Raw genomic sequence first — 17,908 nt, forward strand, 5'->3', positions numbered from 1 at the left:
GGAATGCCCTTAAAAAGCTTAACATTTTGATGTTTGAATGGTTTTCTAGCTGAAAGTATGTTGTAGTTAAGTGCCGAACAAACGGACAGAATAAATCAGAATAATAAAGAACTGGATAACAATAGTGTGGATGCCGAATCAGCATCCACAATATTAAATGGCTATATTTCTCGGTAATTTGGCGACCACTATTGTGTTCAAGTAGGAGTTGCAGCCATAATTTGTGAAAAACCGGAACCCGGATGTCATCTTCTTCGCTTTTGTTTCGGCATTCAGCTCAGTAGCCCACCCATCGATTGGTGTTTGTTTCCCCCACAAAAACAAATCCACAATGTCGGGTTCGTCAAATCTTGCAGCTATGAAAAAAATCGTACAGCAGCTCCGTTTTGAAGCGAGCATAAACAGATTAAAGGTAATTTGGATTCATTATTTTTTCTCTTCTTCTACGAAATAACGGAGAGAAGTCTGGATTGTTGATCCGAGCCGTTAGCAAGTTAGCTGAAACCGGAGGCCAGCAGCGCAGGAACCGACAGCCGCTGGCACAACAAGGCGTTGTTTTGCGCAGGAGGGGAAGAATTTAACAAGTGTATATCGTCGAAGTCATCAACTCAGTGTTTTAGTAAACCAAGATAATGTCCAGACCTCACGTTAGCTAGCATCTATCTGATAAATAGTTAAGGTTAGCTGAACTGCTAGTTGTAACCCAGTTTAACGTTGCCTGAAAGTCAGCTACCGTGCTTATTTGACATTCAAATGATCAAGAACTACTTTTCAGGAGGTAAATGTCATTTTCCTCTCACGACTTAGCAAAAATTATCTCGCGATATAATGCATGTATTGCTAACATTGGACTTTTTAAGTCAGTTTCAGCCATGGATTATGGAACAGGCCCAGGGTTTTACGGTCCTATTTTAAACTGACTGGAGAAAACCACAAAGATACACCAAACAGAGTGACTGCAAAGAGACAAAATGTTCTCCAAGACTCAAAACAACGTTCTTTATGATCATGTTATAGGGTTTGAAATACACCTTCTGTAGCCACAGAAGACAGTATATAGGACAGTTCTCACTGGCTGAGTAGTACTTGCTGTGACTAGTAAACCGAAATCCACATGTAAAATCAGTGCCCATTAACCTGTCAGTTTAAGAGAGAGCCAAATGGTTCCATGTCACAGTCTTTACTTTGGTTGCTTTTTTATCACTAGGTCTCCCAGGCAGCTGCAGACCTTCAACAATTTTGCATACAGAATGCTGTGCAGGACCCTCTGCTTACTGGTGTGTCCTCCAGTACAAACCCCTTCAGGCCACAGAAGGTCTGCTCCTTCTTGTGAAACCACTGTATTCACGGTGAGTCTGCCATCCTATTGAGACATTCATACACAGACTTTTATACATATTGTATATACAGCACAAGCAATTGGTGTTTTTTCATCCATCAGTCTTTATTGCTTGTCCTGGGTTGTGGGGTGGATGGGTGACTGGAACAAGTCCCAATCCCAGTAGACCTTGGACAGGTCACCAGTCTGCTGTAGGACTGACACATAGAGAGAAACAACTCCTCACACCTCTTGGCAATTTAGAGTCACCAGTCAACCTAACCTGCATGTCTTTCGGCTGTGAGAGAAAGCTGGAGTACCTGGAGAGACCTCACATAGGCATGGACTGTCAGATTAAAATCTAGAACTCTTTTTGCTGTGAGATGAGAGTGCTAACCACTGCACCAGTGTGCCACTTTCTATGTTTATTAAGCTCCTGGTACCGGCTTAACTCGACTTGATTCACCTTATTACATTCACCTTACACATACTGAGAATCAAGCGCGGCATATTTTCTATGTCCTCTATTGTTACTGTGGTTGGTTGCTGATGATGTCATGGCAGTGTAATGGGGTGTCGCTATGACAACCAGCTACACTGAGAGGGGACCATCTGCAGCAGAAAACCAAGCACCTGATACCAAAAGCGGGTAGGATTGAGTCGAGTTGAGCACCTTTAGTTGCTGTATTTTGCCCACAATATGAATGTTTGGTGGTAGTTCATAATGTTGTAGTTACTTGAAGATATATGCCACTGTTTAACAGATTACAATAGAATAAAATACGACTGTAAACCATATTGTCTTTATCTCTACTATTTGAGCACAATTTTAAATTAATCGAGCACAATTTTAAATTAATCAAGCACATTTGAACAGTTTCTTTCAAAATAAAAAAAGTTCTTTATTGTACTGTTGAGAAGTCACGATGTATCCCCTGTAGAAATATTGTTTGAGTGTAAAAAGCACAATCTGTTGTCACTTTTGTTTACCCACCTCATCCTAAACATTGACATTTAATATTAACATGCTTTTACAAGAAACCAAATCAATTTGAGTTTATTAAAATGTAATTCCATGCCTGATCTTTCTGTTTTGTCTGGTTTTACCTTAGGTCTTCAGTTTGATTCTACAGGGAAAAGTTGACCTCTACACTGCTCCTCATGCCAAACCATTGTACTGCCACAGGATCTCTTGAGTATACAACACATTGTCAGGAAGATAACCTTCTATTTTCGGTCACAGTAGAAAAAACGAAGCACACAGTGTGATTTTTGAGTAAATTATTGTGCCTTTTCTATCATTCTATTTTAGCCATCACTGTTCTGGACTTTTTTTGTATTTAATGAATTAAAAAACATTCTTTACTACTCTGCGGTTTTGTCGCTTGCCATTTTTTGTTTTCTGCCGCTCAGTTAATGTGACAGACACAACTGCTGGTGACAATCGGATAACAGAGTGCTGTCAGTGGTGTTGTAAATTGTTCTAGATAGTAGTAAAACCAGTTGATGTTTAGGTAATTAAATAGAAAATCAGCTCAAAATATGCTGTATTTCCTGTGTCTTATGTTTCAGTGCAATTGATCCGTGGTTGACTTTGGGTTGCTGGTTTTAAAAATTACTAATAGATTTACTAAGAAGGGAAAATAATGAGACATATTTGGCGTAGTTTCCCATATGAGTTGGTCTATACTGCTAAACAGTATACAAGAAGTCAGGAATACATTAATGATACATTGGATTGTGAAGGATTATGATCAGTGATGGAAGAACTACTCTGGTCCTTAAGTAAAACAAGGAAGACCACATTCCAGTAAATGTTTAGTGTTACAAGTTTTATTTAAAAGCACAAATATTATCAGCATTAAGAAAGTACAACATTAATAGGCTAAAACACAAATAAAATAAAATACACTTCAGAAAGGTCATTTGGCAAGTAAAAAGTAATACATTATTTAAAAAGTTAACTACAAAGCTATTAAACTGAAAATGACTTAAAATATGTAGATTTTTTTAAAATTATGAAATTGTTCATTTCCATCACAATGTATATTTTATTAAACACTTGGGGGCTCTCTAGAGTAAAAAATGATCATAAAATGGAAACACTGATGCAGAATACAAGTAGTCTCTACCTCAAAACTGAATATTAGTTATGTAAATGTGCAGTAGGTTACTTGATTATTTTGCAGCATTGTGATTACAATAAAATGTCATACTACTAATAAAATAATTTTCACAAAATATCACAGTGCTAGTGAGCTCCCTGTCATCGTTTCTTACGTTTTTTAATAGAAATACAATTCATTACAAATGGGTTGCATCGGTTTTATAATAGGATGCACAAAATAAGGAAGAGTAAACGTAATGCACAAACATAAGCATAGAGCAATAAAAACAGGCAGGACAAAGCGAGCATTATACCTTAGGTAAAATTGTACTGAAAAGAAGAACTGAAAAACGTGAAGAGGTCAGTGTGACAGTGTTTTGGAAGTAATTGCTCAGATCAGATTGGTTAAAAGTTGTAAGAGATTGTCATTTTTCCCCCCCCATCGTTTCTAACAACTATGAAGCGATTGGCTCTGTTCTCGCGAGAAGTGAAATAACTGATGTCAGCTGCGAACAAGTCTCTCGTGAAACCAGGACTGAACCCAGATCGGTCTTCTTGTCCCGCTCCTAAGCGGTTGCATCAGCGCTCGTAACTCAGGACTGTAGCTCGACCAGCCGGATGATACATCCTTCACCAGTCTGAAGAATGAATTATGGGAGAGCGTTACTGTGGAAACAACGGTAACCTATTTTGTTAACCTAGCATGTTAAATACAGTTAGCAAACAAAACCAGGTAGTTAGTGAACCGACGACGTGTGTCCAGTTAGCTAGGTTTTCTGTGTGATGTGTCTTGTCTTGTCATTGTTTGTCCCCGGCTGAGGCAGCTTAATAAACGGCATGGTGCACACCCTGGCTGATGCAATGCTAGAACCAGATTTATAATCCTTAGCTACCGGGTTAGCTTTGACTTTAACGATTGTCATGTTTCCTCGATGAAGTAGTTAACTAGTTAACTAGTTGACCGGCTCGGTAATCTGCCGCAAATGAAAAGCGACTCTTTGCGAACACAAGTGAAGCAGACATAGCTAAACCTCATGATGATGCTCCAGGATGGCTCAACACAGCTGCTCTGCCTCACAGCCAGCAGCGGGGTCCCTCTTTTCACAAGAGGAGCCTCCAAACAGCTGCCCTTCTCTATCATCGGCTCCCTGAATGGTGTTCACATGTTCGGAGGTGGTCAGGGAGTAGTGTTGTCCTGCAGTGAGACTGAAGGCGGAGGGACGGTGGTGTGGAGAGTTTTCCAGAACAGTGTGATACTCATCGCTGTGAGTGGAGGTGGCGCGGGCAGCACCAAAGAGCAGGAGGTTCGCTTACAACGACTCTTGGAGAATGTGTGGAATTGCATGGTGCTGGTGTTGGGACAGGATGAACTGGCCAACACGAGAAATGTTGAGAGGCTGAAGAGAGACTTGCGCTCCTGCTTCGGCATCATTGATCAGTTGCTGGAGGACAGGCAGGAGGGAATCCTCGGTCACCTGACGCACTGCGTCGATTCACTGTTGCCTCCAAACCCCAGTAGTCTTCAGGAAGCCGTGAATGGCTTTGCCCAGGCTGCAGACAGTGAGTTTGGTTGCCTCATGGTCCATGGGCGATTAGCTGCAGCAACTGAGAAGTGGTGGCGCCTAGCACCACAGGAAGTTGTGTTGCTTTCTGCTTTAATGAGGTCCTTCTCAGGCTCCAGGTCAGTTTCTTGTGATTACCCGGTTTTCCTTCCTCAGGGGAGCCCCACAGTGGCCCACCGCCTGCTCCGCTTCCAGCTGCTCCCTGGGGCAGATGTGTATGTCCTGTGTGGTCCTACCCCTTCCCTGCACAGAGCCGAGAGTGAGCTGGTGGGTCGATTCTGGTCACCCCTTGTGGAGACCCTAAGAGACTGCCTGGCTGTTGGAGAGCAATGCTTACCAGGATCCGTATCCTTGCGCCCTGATGTACTGGCTCTTCTTCTCATCAACCGTGAAACACGCCGCTCAGTCTCCTGTGTGCACACCTCCACTAGTCATCCACTAGGTGACCCTCCTTTGCCCTCCAAGGCCCGCTGCTGGGAGCTGCTGAAGCTCTTCTACATCTTCAGCATGACACGCTACTTCACCCAGGAGGAGACGCTGTGTGTCTCCCCAGAGGAAAGTGCTGAGAGAGGCAACACTGAAGACTTTGTTCATGGATTCTCCCACCAGCCAGTACAGTGCTATCTAGTTACAGAAGAGTGTAAATGCTATGGACTTCAGCTGATCCCACTGTCGGTGCCCACATTTGTGCTGCGCACAGTGGCCACACAGACTCTCTCTGATCTAGTCACAGCGACTGGGTTTTAACTGAACACTTTACTGTTATGACATCTTAATTTTGGGTAGGCTAAACTTGCCATGTTGCTCATATTAATAGAAAAGTGAAAAGCTATTCACCTGTATGAATTTACTGCTGATATTTAGGTTTTTTTCTCCAAGCATATTCAGTTACATGTTGACACAAAATCAGTTCCTCTTTTATAAAGACAGTGATTAATAGGCCACTGGTAACAGCAGAAAAGGTTGTCACTGCTAATCTCACCTGGTATTTAAACTACTGATGGAAAAAACATGACAACTGTTGAAAATTCCACACCAACACACATTTCTTCTTTCTTTCTTTTGCATTTATAAATTCACCGTTTCACAACAGTGTGTAACTTGACTTACAAGGCTGTTTCTGTCACATCTGTGAATCTCAGTCCAAATTCCATTATCTTCCTGAATGCCTTATCACTAGGATTACACTGTATCTCAAATGTATTTAGAAGAATCGTGAAAGGTTACACTGGGATAAATAAGTGCTTGGACTTCATTGTTTGACATTTTGAATGTGCAAAGAAAAGTAAGTTATTTGTCTGCTTTACATTGAATATAATCGAATGCTTTCTATTGGTCTTTGCATCTTTGGAGAACATTATTACACTGCTGATGTGATAATTGTAAAGTTTGCCCTCTACTGGTCAAACCTTGAATTGCAAAACTTAACAACTAACTACAGATAAGATCTATAAACCATGTGGGGAAATTGAAGCAAAAAGCAATTAAACAATGAGTTTAATGGTTTTAATGTCAAAATTTAAATGTAAACTGCTTGTGAAAGCTAGTAACATTTCTATAATAGTCTAACAGTTTTCATATTGTAGCTACATTTTCTCAAAAGCCCTGAGACAGACAGTGGATGCTATGGATAAAGTCCTTCAAGAAAAAAGTCCAAAAGCATCTGATAATAGTCTACTGTTCTGTAACTTACAGTGAATGCACTGAGTTTGCCCATAGTGACACTGGGAATCAGTAGTTTTCCAGTCCATCATCAGATGCTTAAACACTTCCTGCTTGTTGTGTGTTCCTGTGAGTGAGGAGAGGCTCTCATAGACTGGTACTGTACATAGGCTGTATGTCTCCACAGGGCCACTCCAGTTTAACATGAGAAATGTGAAATTTGAACCAGCTCCAGCAGGCCTCATCTTATTCCTGCAAGTCTGACTCTTGTGGGTACAGGATACCATGTGTGAAAGGGGCTGGGTATTCAGAGGCCTACAAACAAAGCAACAGAAATGCTGTATTCTATAGCCCATGTCTTTAGAGATATTTCAGGAAGAAGTAAGGTTTGGGTTACTTAATCAGTTAAAGTTTGGGTTACTCAGTTCCTTTAAAGCCACTGTTTGTTGAACTTTTAAGTAAACTGTAACATTTTTAGATTATTCTGATGGTAATATTTTGTGGTTGGGTTATTTCAGGACAGGTAAGCCTACTCCAAAAGGAGGAGCATTCATCATTGTTTAATTCACAAAGTAGCCTTCACACTCTCCCCCAGGCCGCAGCACTCAGGAGAAAAAGTGAGGCACAGAGCAGTGAGCTCTGGACAGAGTTGGAAGCTGTAACCAGTTCACTGGTCCCCCTGAGCCAGGAGTGTGGTCCAAAGCTCGTTAGACTCGTAACCGGAGAACTGATCCGGGTGCTTGGTGTAAGGAAAGGAGGAGGGGGTGGGATGGAGATGAAGCCACACAAAGGGGAGGGTCGCCATGAGTGGAAGGAACATACCCAAAAGTTTCAGAGTGCAAAGCTTAGCCGGTGTATGTGGATGCATCCGGCATCCTTTTATCACGATTTTCTCGAATCCTCATTAATACTATCATCCCTGAAGGGTCCAAAGTTCTGAGCGCGGAGTCGTTTTTAGCAACGCGGTGGCTCCACTTGTACAATTGAACTTTTTTCGAGTGAAGCGCGGGCGTGGTGCAGGTCACTATCGCACCTCAGAGTTTTAAGTCTACCCAACCTGTTGAGAGAAGACCGAATGGTAGAGTATGTCGGCCTTACGAATGCAGATGATCTCACCCAGAACCGTTCGGTTTTTAAGCCGCGGGCGCAGCGAGTTCTTAGCTGGTAGCAATGGAGCGCAGCGGTCCGGTGGTGGCCCCAGTGTCCGCGCACTGACCTCTCCCCCCCTGTCTTACTCCATTACCCGCAGATCCTTATCTAGTCTGAGTGGGACGCGGCGTGGACTCCCCAAGGAGAAAATGTCCGAGAATGGAGTGGTGCCCCGGGCCAAGGTGCTGACCATCGACACCATGAACCCCACGGTGAAGAATGTGGAGTACGCAGTGCGGGGGCCCATCGTGGCTCGGGCCGTGGAGCTGGAGAGGGAGCTCTCAGAGGTTTGTACAACAGATTTTTTGTACCATCTGTCTCAATGACCATGCTTTGTACTTCTTTTCTCTTTGCAGACCAATTCTCATTTGTGCACGTGAAATGCACGTTTCTCTTATCAACACGTTGTAGGCTGTTGATCAGACTGAAACAAAACTGCACCTTTTTGTTGTCCAACACAAACCAGTCTGCCCAGCATATTCCATGAGCCATTTTCATAAAAGTAACAGTAACATGGACGTTTTTGAATTTCTTGGAACTTTATATTCCATTTAAATGTCCCCTTTATTTGAACAATCTCTATATTTGATTAAGGGGTCTCTGTATGCTTGTTAGTTGCTGATGAAAGCTTTTTTTGTTTTTATCTAAACATGGATCTAATCAGGGCCTTTCACTAGTTACAATTGTCACCTTAGTTACAGTTCTCATCAGTTTATGTCTTGCTGTGCTGCTACATGCTCTGTTATCAAAGTTCATCAGTAACTCCTGAGGAGGGTGGTCATGACAGATGCTAATGTGCCATTCCCACCAAATCTGACATCTGTTTGGCTGGTTCTCAGTGTTAATCTGTAACCCCTGTGCTTTCAGGAGATATCTAAACGAGAGGTTAAAGTCTGATCCACTCAGTGTGTTTTCACTGTCCCAACCGCTTTTATTTGTCATGTGTCAGTGTCAGATCTCCAGGGGGTGATGAGTGTCAGCCTCAGTTACTTTATAAAAGACTTTGCTATTCAAAATATTCAGCAGTCCAATTTGACATATCTGTCCTTCCTTTTTAGTTGTCATTTTAGCGCCTGTAGGAAAGCATGAAAATAATTGTGGTGGTATCAAAAGAAAAAAAAAAAAGCTGGAAAAACTATTTTATTTCTTGTCTCCAGGACAGGAAATTAGAACTTCTGAGCTAAAGTGACTTTGTTTTACATCAAAGATATTATAGGATCTTTATGTTATAGACACTGTAAATTCAGACTATTTGTGCACTGTCCCATCCGTTCCTCAGACACTGTTTATGGTGATGTGGCAACCAGCTGTTAGTGTACCAAGTGCAATCAGGTGTGAAAATAGTTATCTCTTGAATGCTCAGCTCAGGAAGGGATGAGCATGCGAACAGGTTCTTGCACAGTGGCGTTGGCCAGCAGGGACTCTAGGCTAAGGACAGTGGTGTCCTTTGTAAACAAATGGTTTACTGGCACCAGAGATTTCATGGTTTGTTTGTTCTGACCAATGCTTATCTGCAGCTGACCCCTTTATTTCCATTGGATATTTATTTTCTTCTCACTGCTACCTACAAGAGAGATCAGATTTTATCCACTCATATGTTTATGTTCAAAAAAGAAGAAGAAATTGCATTTGGGTTCAGCTGGTGAAACTGAGCCAAGATACTGAGGGGATGGAGCATTTTCAGGTCACCAGAAAGAGAATTACTGCTAATTGGCCTTTTATGCAACATACTTCTGTTTAGGAAGGTAGAGGCACTGCAATTTTTTTTGCTTATCACCAGTCTGTTCAGTAGCACAGCACGGAGCCTGAAGGCAAAACTGTACTGTAAGCAAGCTAAGCTGTTACTTAAGACTTGTAAATATTTTGTCAGAACACATTCCCATTCATTTTTTTAGCACAGCCTTACCCAAACAGTGGTATTGGATTACTCAGGCAAACAGGCCACAGTGGTGTTCTTGCTTTTCTTTGTGAATTAAACCCACACATGAAAGCGCACTGGGACCCCCTGCTCCAGTTTCCTACACACCTTGTGTTTTGGATCTGAGATTTTTTTCCCCTCTTCAGTTACAGTACAAGTATTGTTTTGTTCTTGTCCCCCCTCCACCACCCACCCCCTTACAGTGCCAGTGAACAAGTGCACAGATAAAGTCTTCGCATGCAGATATTACATTGTATTCTTTGTTTTGTCCTATTGAGCTGGAAACTGACAGCGAATGTGGACCCATCTGAGAGAACTGCTGTGGGTACAGATCACAGACCCACAACGCCAGTGTCTGTCGGTGTCTTTCCACATATTCAGCCAGAATGCAGCAGAGTATGATGAGACGTTATGATGAGATTGATCTGAGTATCGGGTGTATCTGCCAAGAAGTAAAACTATTTGAATGATGCAGAGTGAATGTTATCTGAACTTTATGACAAACTTTGTAATATATTACAATTAGCTGAAGTCATAATGTTATTTACAAGTTTTCACTAATGACTGATGACGTCAATAATGAAATGTAATGTTTGTGTTGGCAGTAAAAAGAAGTACTACCTGAATGCCAGATCAATAGTAATGTTTGACCTTGTATTTGAACTTCGGAATTCTTTGCCAAGCTGTTTTTCTCAGCAATGGACCGCAACAAAGCGCAATCGAGTCAATTCTCACGAGCAGAGGGTAGTTTGTTTCTAGAAAATCCTCATCCTGAATGGGAGCATCTTTTATTCTCGGGGTGAGATTCACACCATATAGTGTTACTGGTCCAGACTGAGGGACGCCTCTTATGTGCGACCAATGAGGGCCAGACACTCAAGTTTCCTAAAATCTGAACTAAACTAGACAAATCAAACAGGCTGTTTGATTTCTGCAGTGTGTTAATGTCAGGCTCCACATGTGGCTTCTCTGCAGTGTCACGCCGGATAACATCTGGTGCTAACAGCAGGTGTGTCCTCATGCTTGTTTGTGCATGTGTCTGCCTGCATTGCTGACCTTGGTCAGTGGACTCAGCAGTTTAAGAGATTATCTTTCAGAAACATTACATTATTGGCCCGGAGACCAAAAATGTTACTTAGATTATACATTCTCATAACATTTAGTTTACTGCTGCTTTGCTGTGGTACTTAAATTAAATTCACTGGTTTGGTAAACCGCTGAACCTGTTGTGTGTTCCGCCGCTGATGGGCTCTAAGCTAAATGTTAATGGAAAAGTTATACATGTGTTTGAGCCTATGAGAAGGCGCAGGGTCAAAGTTGATTAAGATGGGGATTCTTAGCCAACCTTTTTTTTTTTTTTTTTTTACAAATCAAGCCAGGGTATTTAAGAGGCAGTCACTGTCAGTAATATGGTTTCTTGCACAAAGTCAAAAAATGCTCTCACTGTTCACAATTTCTTCTGTTCTTCAGGTACATAATCATTTCTATACGCTGTGTTTATTTTCTGCAGGGAATGAAAAAACCCTTTGTTGAGGTCATCAAGGCAAATATTGGTGATGCACATGCCATGGGCCAGCAGCCAATCACTTTCTTCCGACAGGTCTGCTCCTAAGTCCTTCCCCCACCCTCTTATCTACCTGTAGCACTTCCCCTCTGACCTCTGAATATCTAGAAAACTGATTTTTTTTCTTCCTTAAATACATTGGTGTAAATCAGTGTCTCCTGTCTTTTGCTGTAGTCTGTGCAGGATGTTTCAGTGTGTCTTAATACTCATACCTCACTTTGTTTCAAGGTCTTGGCACTGTGTTCCTACCCTGAACTGCTGAATGACAGTGCATTCCCAGAAGATGCTAAAAGTAGAGCGTACTACATTCTGCAGTCCTGCGGAGGGAACAGTATGGGTGTGTATGATTGTGCTGGTTTTGTATAACCATAGGTTTTAAATGTTACCTTTAGTCTCTTTATATGCTCCTTGTAGGTTAAATTAATCTTTCTGGCAGTGTGTCATTGTAATAAAGCTTGAAGTTGTCATAGCAACTCCCATTATGTCCATATGACTCTCCCTCAGGTTCCTATAGTCCCAGTCAGGGCATAGACTCTGTGCGTGAGGATGTCGCCCACTACATTGAGCGAAGGGATGGCGGTGTGCCCTGTGATCCAGATAACATTTACCTTACAACAGGGGCCAGCGATGGCATTATGGTATATAACACTTCTCATTTTGACTTTGTGCTATACATCTATATTGGTTTTCTCCAGAAGAAATAAAGAATATGTTGTGGCACTCCAGTAATCATGAAGGAAGTTACATGATGCCTTCATTATTTTATGGTAAATTAGTTTACAACATTGAGTTGACAAAACAAGTTTTGAGGTGAAGTTGTCATCTCAGCACATATAATATAAGTGAGTTATCTGTTTAAAGGATGACACATACATGCAGCAAAACGTGTGATGTATGCTAGTTCATGGTAGTGCTGAATGTGTCTTTGTTCACCCCCCTGTCCTACACTCTCAGACCATGTTAAAGCTGCTGGTGTGTGGTGAAGGTGCAAACCGTACAGGCGTCATGATCTCTATACCTCAGTATCCACTGTACTCGGCTACACTGGCTGAACTTGGTGCAGTGCAGATAAACTATTACCTTAATGAGGATAAGTGCTGGAGTCTGGACATCAGCGAGCTGCAGCGCGCTCTAGATGAAGCCCGGCACTACTGTAACCCCAGAGCCCTATGTATCATCAACCCTGGAAACCCAACCGGTAAGCTTCCTTTATCTTTTTTTTTATTGTCAAAATAAACATCATTATGATGTGTTACTACAGTAATAGCCTTAAAAAAAGAGTGTTAGAAGTTGTTGTTTTCACATATTAAATAATCTGGTCCAGCACTCTAGGAAAACAAGTGGTCAGTTACAGGGGATAGACAAAAGAAAATTAAAACCTCATGAAAAAAGGAATTGATTTTTATGTAACGAAGAAGGTGGAGTATCAGACAGGAGTTAAAAATGTACTGGATTTATCTAGAGCTTTCACTAGATGCCACTAGATGGCAACAAAACAACAGAAGTGCCTGCATAATCACCATTTCAGACCATTTCTCCTTAATGAGCATCCCATTCTTTCACAGGTCAGGTTCAGAGCAGACAGTGTATTGAGGATGTAATCCAGTTTGCAGAAAAGGAACGTCTCTTCCTCCTGGCTGATGAGGTACTGGCTTTGCATTCCTTTAAACATCTATCTGCTTTAATGTCTACTTCACCCTGTCATGCCTGACCTGTCATTCTGTTCACATCTGACAGGTGTACCAGGACAATGTGTATGCTGATGGTTGCCAGTTCCATTCTTTTAAGAAGGTTTTGTATGAGATGGGGCCAGAATATTCAAATACAGTGGAACTGGCATCTTTCCACTCCACTTCAAAGTGTTACATGGGAGAGTAAGTCCACTTACTTTCATGCTGGGATAAAACCTTGACACGACCTTGTGACAATTATGCTGACAACTACTTTGCTTTAACTTGTTTGGTTGTGATTGTGATTCTGTCTTAAGATTTTTGCTGCCTGTATTGTTTTCACCCCCCTCTCAGGTGTGGCTTCCGTGGAGGCTACATGGAGATCATCAACATGGACGATGACGTGAAGGCCCAGCTGACTAAGCTGGTGTCAGTCCGTTTGTGTGCTCCTGTTCCTGGTCAGGCTCTAATGGACCTGGTGGTCAACCCTCCGCAGCCTGGGGAGCCCTCATACAACAGCTTCATCAAGGTTCTCAGTCCTATAACCCTCATTATTTGCTCTGGGTGTAGAGCAGTTAATCAATACACCAATACAGTGTATCCCAACATGATCTCTTGCTATGCATTATCAATACAGTGATGCAAGTATCATTATACACTCTCCTTGCAAGATGCTACAGGTTATGGATTTTACCAAGTAATTAGATTTTAGTTGTTTTAATTTTCTATTTAAAGTTTTCTCTTAAGCAACATCTGAAATTACTGTGATGATCAAGGTACATCCTTCTTTCCTAGAGGGATATAAATGGTGGAGTCCTTCTGCCCCATGACAGTTTATGGCTGCTTGACTTTAATGTCATGTGGTTGTGTTAAAATGGCAATTCATCTGTCTCATGGAGCTCACAGATGTCTGAGGAAAGTCAAGCAGAAGATTTTGTTAGACAAGGCCAGAGACACAACTACCTATTGTTTTACTTTCAACTAACAAAATAAGACTGGAGACAACAAAATGGTGCTGAAACATAACCGCTGAGATATGGCCATTTTTAAATGCATACCACTTTTTGAGGTTAAGACTTTCTTGAGAAAAGTCTGGACTGCTACATGAGATAAATGATTCTAGCACAGTCAGTCCCCGCTGTTGTTGCCAGTGTTGCCTGGTTCTAGTAACATCTCTCTTTGATTCATGTTCCGTTCTAACGTCTTTCTTCTATACTTTCTATTTTCTCTCCCACATGCAGGAGCGCACAGCTACCTTAAGTGCCTTAGCAGAGAAGGCCAAACTTACAGAGGAAATTCTCAATACAGTGCAAGGCATCCACTGCAATCCGGTGCAGGGAGCTATGTACTCCTTTCCTCGCATAACCATCCCTGAAAAGGCCATCAAAGAGGCCACGGTCAGTCCTTAACCTCCTTTTATAAATGTTTGAGTGGTTCAAGCTTGACTGTATTTGTGCTTCAAGGAAAGCTTATTGATGGAGCAGCAGAAAAGAGAGGAATGAAATAGATGATACAGTTATATAAGAATTTACTCAGCCCTCCAACAAATCCATTATCTATTATTGGTCCAGTTATTATTTCTTTTTATGGCGCTCAGCAAATTCATCTTTTCCACTACATACAGCCCCAGCAGCTGGCGTTGAATACGCTTGAACAAAACTATGGGAGCTATTGTACAGTGTTGGATTAAACAACTCTTCACTAGGGTTCAGTACACTGTGCATCCGCCACCTCGTTTGCTAAAGGGAACAAATGATTTCCAATAGCTTGTTGTTTCAATTACGTCCCAAGGTTGACTGCTTTGTAGGAATTTTAGGGCAAGCGAATGAACAAAGCCACTAAGTATCTGATTAGCCTTACAGAGGATAAGGTCAGAGCAAAGCTGACCTCCTGACACCTGATCAATCCCAGTGGCTCTGGACACAGTCTTGATCACACACTTGTGGTGTGGCTTTGTTTTAGACTGTTCACAAAACACCCAACAACACACCTTCTACTTAGGTACTGTTCAGGCTAAAAGGATTAACGTTTAATTTTAAAAGGGTTTACAAAAGCCCTATTAGGTATTCAAATTTATTTGACCTCAAATCAGTTCTTCTCTTTTTGTGTCATACGTATATTTCAACCTTCTTTGTGCTAGTCATAAAAATGTTTTGTCCTCACTCGCACTCTGAAGGACACAGTAGTTTTAGGATGAAGGCTATACTTTTATAAATATGTCATCACAGCAGAACAGCACGTATTAAACTCAGTAGCCACACTCCTGATCAAAAACTACTTGAAATACTCCCACAACACTAGAATATGAAGCTTCACATAAGACTGTAAAGTTTCTTGTCCTTTCTGTTAGGACAACGGTCAGCTACCGGATATGTTTTACTGCATGAAGATGCTGGAGGAGACTGGGATCTGCCTCGTACCTGGAAGTGGCTTTGGTCAGAAAGATGGAACCTATCATTTCAGGTACACAATACTTCTGAGGCTCCAACTAATGATTAGTTTGATCTTATAAAAACTAATATTCAGTTATTTAGTAGAATGTTTGTCATTTTTACTTAGAATATGACTTAAAGCATAAATTGATTATCAAAATAGCACATTTTTTGACAACTGACAAATTGATCTTCTTTGACGGAAGAGGCCTTAGCCATATCACCCATGCTTATTCCTTTGTGTAAAATGGAATTGCCAGTTTATTGAGCACAACAATAACAATAGTCTTGCAGTAAATCTTCCCTTAATGACAGTTGTTTGGTTATGGTACAACAAACTAAAACTAGTGCAGTTTATTACAATAGTCTTGCAGTAAATCCTCCCTTAATGACAGTTGTTTGGTTATGGTAAGTTTTGTCAGATGTAGTTTCTGGTGGTGTTGAATTTTATGGTATTACGCTGATAGGTGATTCTGTCTTTTCCACCCTATTCATGAACATGTTAACTTTCGATGAGATTGGTTTTTATTGCACAACTGCTGTATTAGACTATATTCATTTTAGCTCAGTGTACCTAATAAACTGCCAACTGAGAGAGAATGATCGATCTGTCACATTTTCTCTGTTATGGTCTCCCTAGTTACTGAATTACTTTTAAAAAAATATTTCATAGTCCATAGCAAGCTTTAGCTCTGAGCCAAGACATCTGCTGCTGTTACACCGTTCAGTTACAGTTAATATTTGTCTCTCTCTTCTTGCCCTCTGCCACCCAGAATGACCATCTTGCCACCGATAGATAAGCTGCGCATCCTGCTGAGCAAAGTCAAGGAGTTCCATCAAAAATTCACCTGGCAGTACTCCTAAGTTTCTCTGTTGTTTTCCTCATTTCAAAAAGGGAGGAGCTTGCCAACTACACCAACAGGAACACAGCCAATCGGAATTTATCTGTCACTAATAAGTGCCTTCTCTATGTTGGCTCTGGTGGTCTCTGTGATGATACACTTTAGCCTCTACAGCTATCTCATCTGGCCATTGGTGGACAGTTCACAAGGCACTGGTTTGCGTGACTTTATCTAATGTTTCTGTTTTAAAGGGCATATTAATTGTATTTGTGTATATGAGAGATAGATTGTCTATTGCCAAGCTAAAAAAGGTACAACTGAAGAAATGTCATGCTGCTGTGAACTGTGAAAACTGTGAATACACGTACAACTCGGTAAAATATTCCATTGCTGTGGGCTGCACTTGACACAGAGGATCTAGAGAAAAGTCTTACTTGCATGGTGATTCAGAAATGATTTGTAGAGTCAAAATAAATGTACAGTAACAGTTTGTGGGTTGTCTCATTATTTTGGAAAAATAAAACACAGTTAAGGGAATAAGGAAAAGGAAAATTAAAATCTTAATGATAAAATTGATAGAAGACAGCATCACATAAAAGCATGTCTAAAAAAACACCCTTTTAAAAATGTAGTTAAAAGTATAATCCACCAGCACCGAGACATTAATACAACTAAGTGATAATTTTCCTTTGACCATGAACATTAATGGAAACACCGGCATAGCACAGTGGTCCTTCCTTACGCCACATTTCTGGATGTTGTCACAGTCATTTAACATGCCATCAAATGTTTGTACCTTGATGCGGTAACATTAAGCATTAATAGTTTGTCATATACCATTTAGGACACTTTCTAAAACATATATTTTAACCTTAATTAGGCCCAGTTTTTACATAGAGTGGTCATTTCACATTATTATAGTCAATACAGGGTTTAAAACCAAAGGAGTGTTTGAATAAAAGAATATCACTAATATATTAAAAAAGATGATTAAAATAAAGTAACACTGTAAAATGTTAGAAAAATAAAATTTTTCCTGTAACAGTTGAAAGGCTTTAGCAGTTAAATACACTTACTCAGTTCAGTGACATGCAGAGATTTTGTACTAGTCTTGCTACATCTGGTTAAACCAGTAGCTTATGTATATTTTAGCATTGACATTGCTTTGTAACGTCAGTGAGTCACTTCATTGACTTTATGACTGGTCTTGTGCTATTGTTACACTACGTGTTAGCACGTCTCAAAATGTAAGTGATTTTAGTTCCTACTGAGAAATAATGATGTTTAAGGCGACTGACTTAAAGCTGTATTATTTAAATTTTACATTTCTGTCCACCAGGGGGAAACAGCACGTGCTCAACACTACTATTAACATACTGTATGATCACCTTATAAAATTGTGATGAACATGTTAGCGGTTATACAGCCATCCAACAAAGAGCTTATTGTTGGATGATCATCTGTTGCTTTCATAGCTGCAAGGTACCTTTGTTACATAATATGATCTATTGTTAATATAAAAAATGCTGAGTAGTGTAGCTTTAAATTGAGGAGAATTGAATGTGTCAGTATCCTGTAACTGCCACCTGTAATTGGATCGTCTAATCAAGTTAATTCTCAGATCCATTAGTTTCATACAAATAAACATTTTTGAATATTATGTGTAGGATAATTTTGTGTAGCT

The 17,908-nt window shown here is 40.8% G+C and overlaps 3 protein-coding genes across 5 annotated transcripts; all 3 read left to right on the plus strand.

Annotated features, from left to right (window-relative positions):
* Positions 1–236: 236 nt before the first annotated feature.
* Positions 237–2,686, plus strand: gng5 (guanine nucleotide binding protein (G protein), gamma 5). The gene is made up of 3 exons (XM_020591461.1): positions 237–412; positions 1,208–1,349; positions 2,431–2,686. The coding sequence occupies exons 1-2, from the start codon at positions 332–334 to the stop codon at positions 1,331–1,333; spliced, it is 207 nt and encodes a 68-aa protein (XP_020447117.1). The 5' UTR covers positions 237–331; the 3' UTR covers positions 1,334–1,349; positions 2,431–2,686.
* Positions 2,687–3,917: 1,231 nt separating this feature from the next.
* On the plus strand, positions 3,918–16,714 carry gpt (glutamic--pyruvic transaminase). 3 transcript variants are annotated; one of them, XM_020591459.1, is made up of 12 exons: positions 3,918–4,105; positions 7,899–8,085; positions 11,227–11,316; positions 11,509–11,617; positions 11,785–11,918; positions 12,235–12,478; positions 12,846–12,925; positions 13,018–13,154; positions 13,305–13,479; positions 14,192–14,347; positions 15,301–15,413; positions 16,156–16,714. In XM_020591459.1, exons 1-12 carry the CDS (start codon positions 4,071–4,073, stop codon positions 16,244–16,246), a joined length of 1,551 nt encoding a protein of 516 aa, XP_020447115.1. In that variant the 5' UTR covers positions 3,918–4,070; the 3' UTR covers positions 16,247–16,714. The 3 variants fall into 3 exon arrangements, with proteins under 3 accessions (XP_020447115.1, XP_020447114.1, XP_020447116.1); XM_020591460.1 differs by lacking the exon at positions 3,918–4,105 and adding an exon at positions 7,444–7,727; XM_020591458.1 differs by lacking the exon at positions 3,918–4,105 and having other exon boundaries at positions 7,443–8,085.
* Positions 4,113–5,734, plus strand: fuz (fuzzy planar cell polarity protein). Its single transcript, XM_020591338.1, has one exon. The coding sequence runs from the start codon at positions 4,460–4,462 to the stop codon at positions 5,732–5,734; it is 1,275 nt and encodes a 424-aa protein (XP_020446994.1). The 5' UTR covers positions 4,113–4,459.
* Positions 16,715–17,908: the final 1,194 nt, after the last annotated feature.

Source organism: Monopterus albus, unplaced genomic scaffold (genome assembly GCF_001952655.1).
Source record: "Monopterus albus unplaced genomic scaffold, M_albus_1.0 scaffold14.1, whole genome shotgun sequence".
Classification (NCBI taxonomy): Eukaryota; Metazoa; Chordata; class Actinopteri; order Synbranchiformes; family Synbranchidae; genus Monopterus; species Monopterus albus.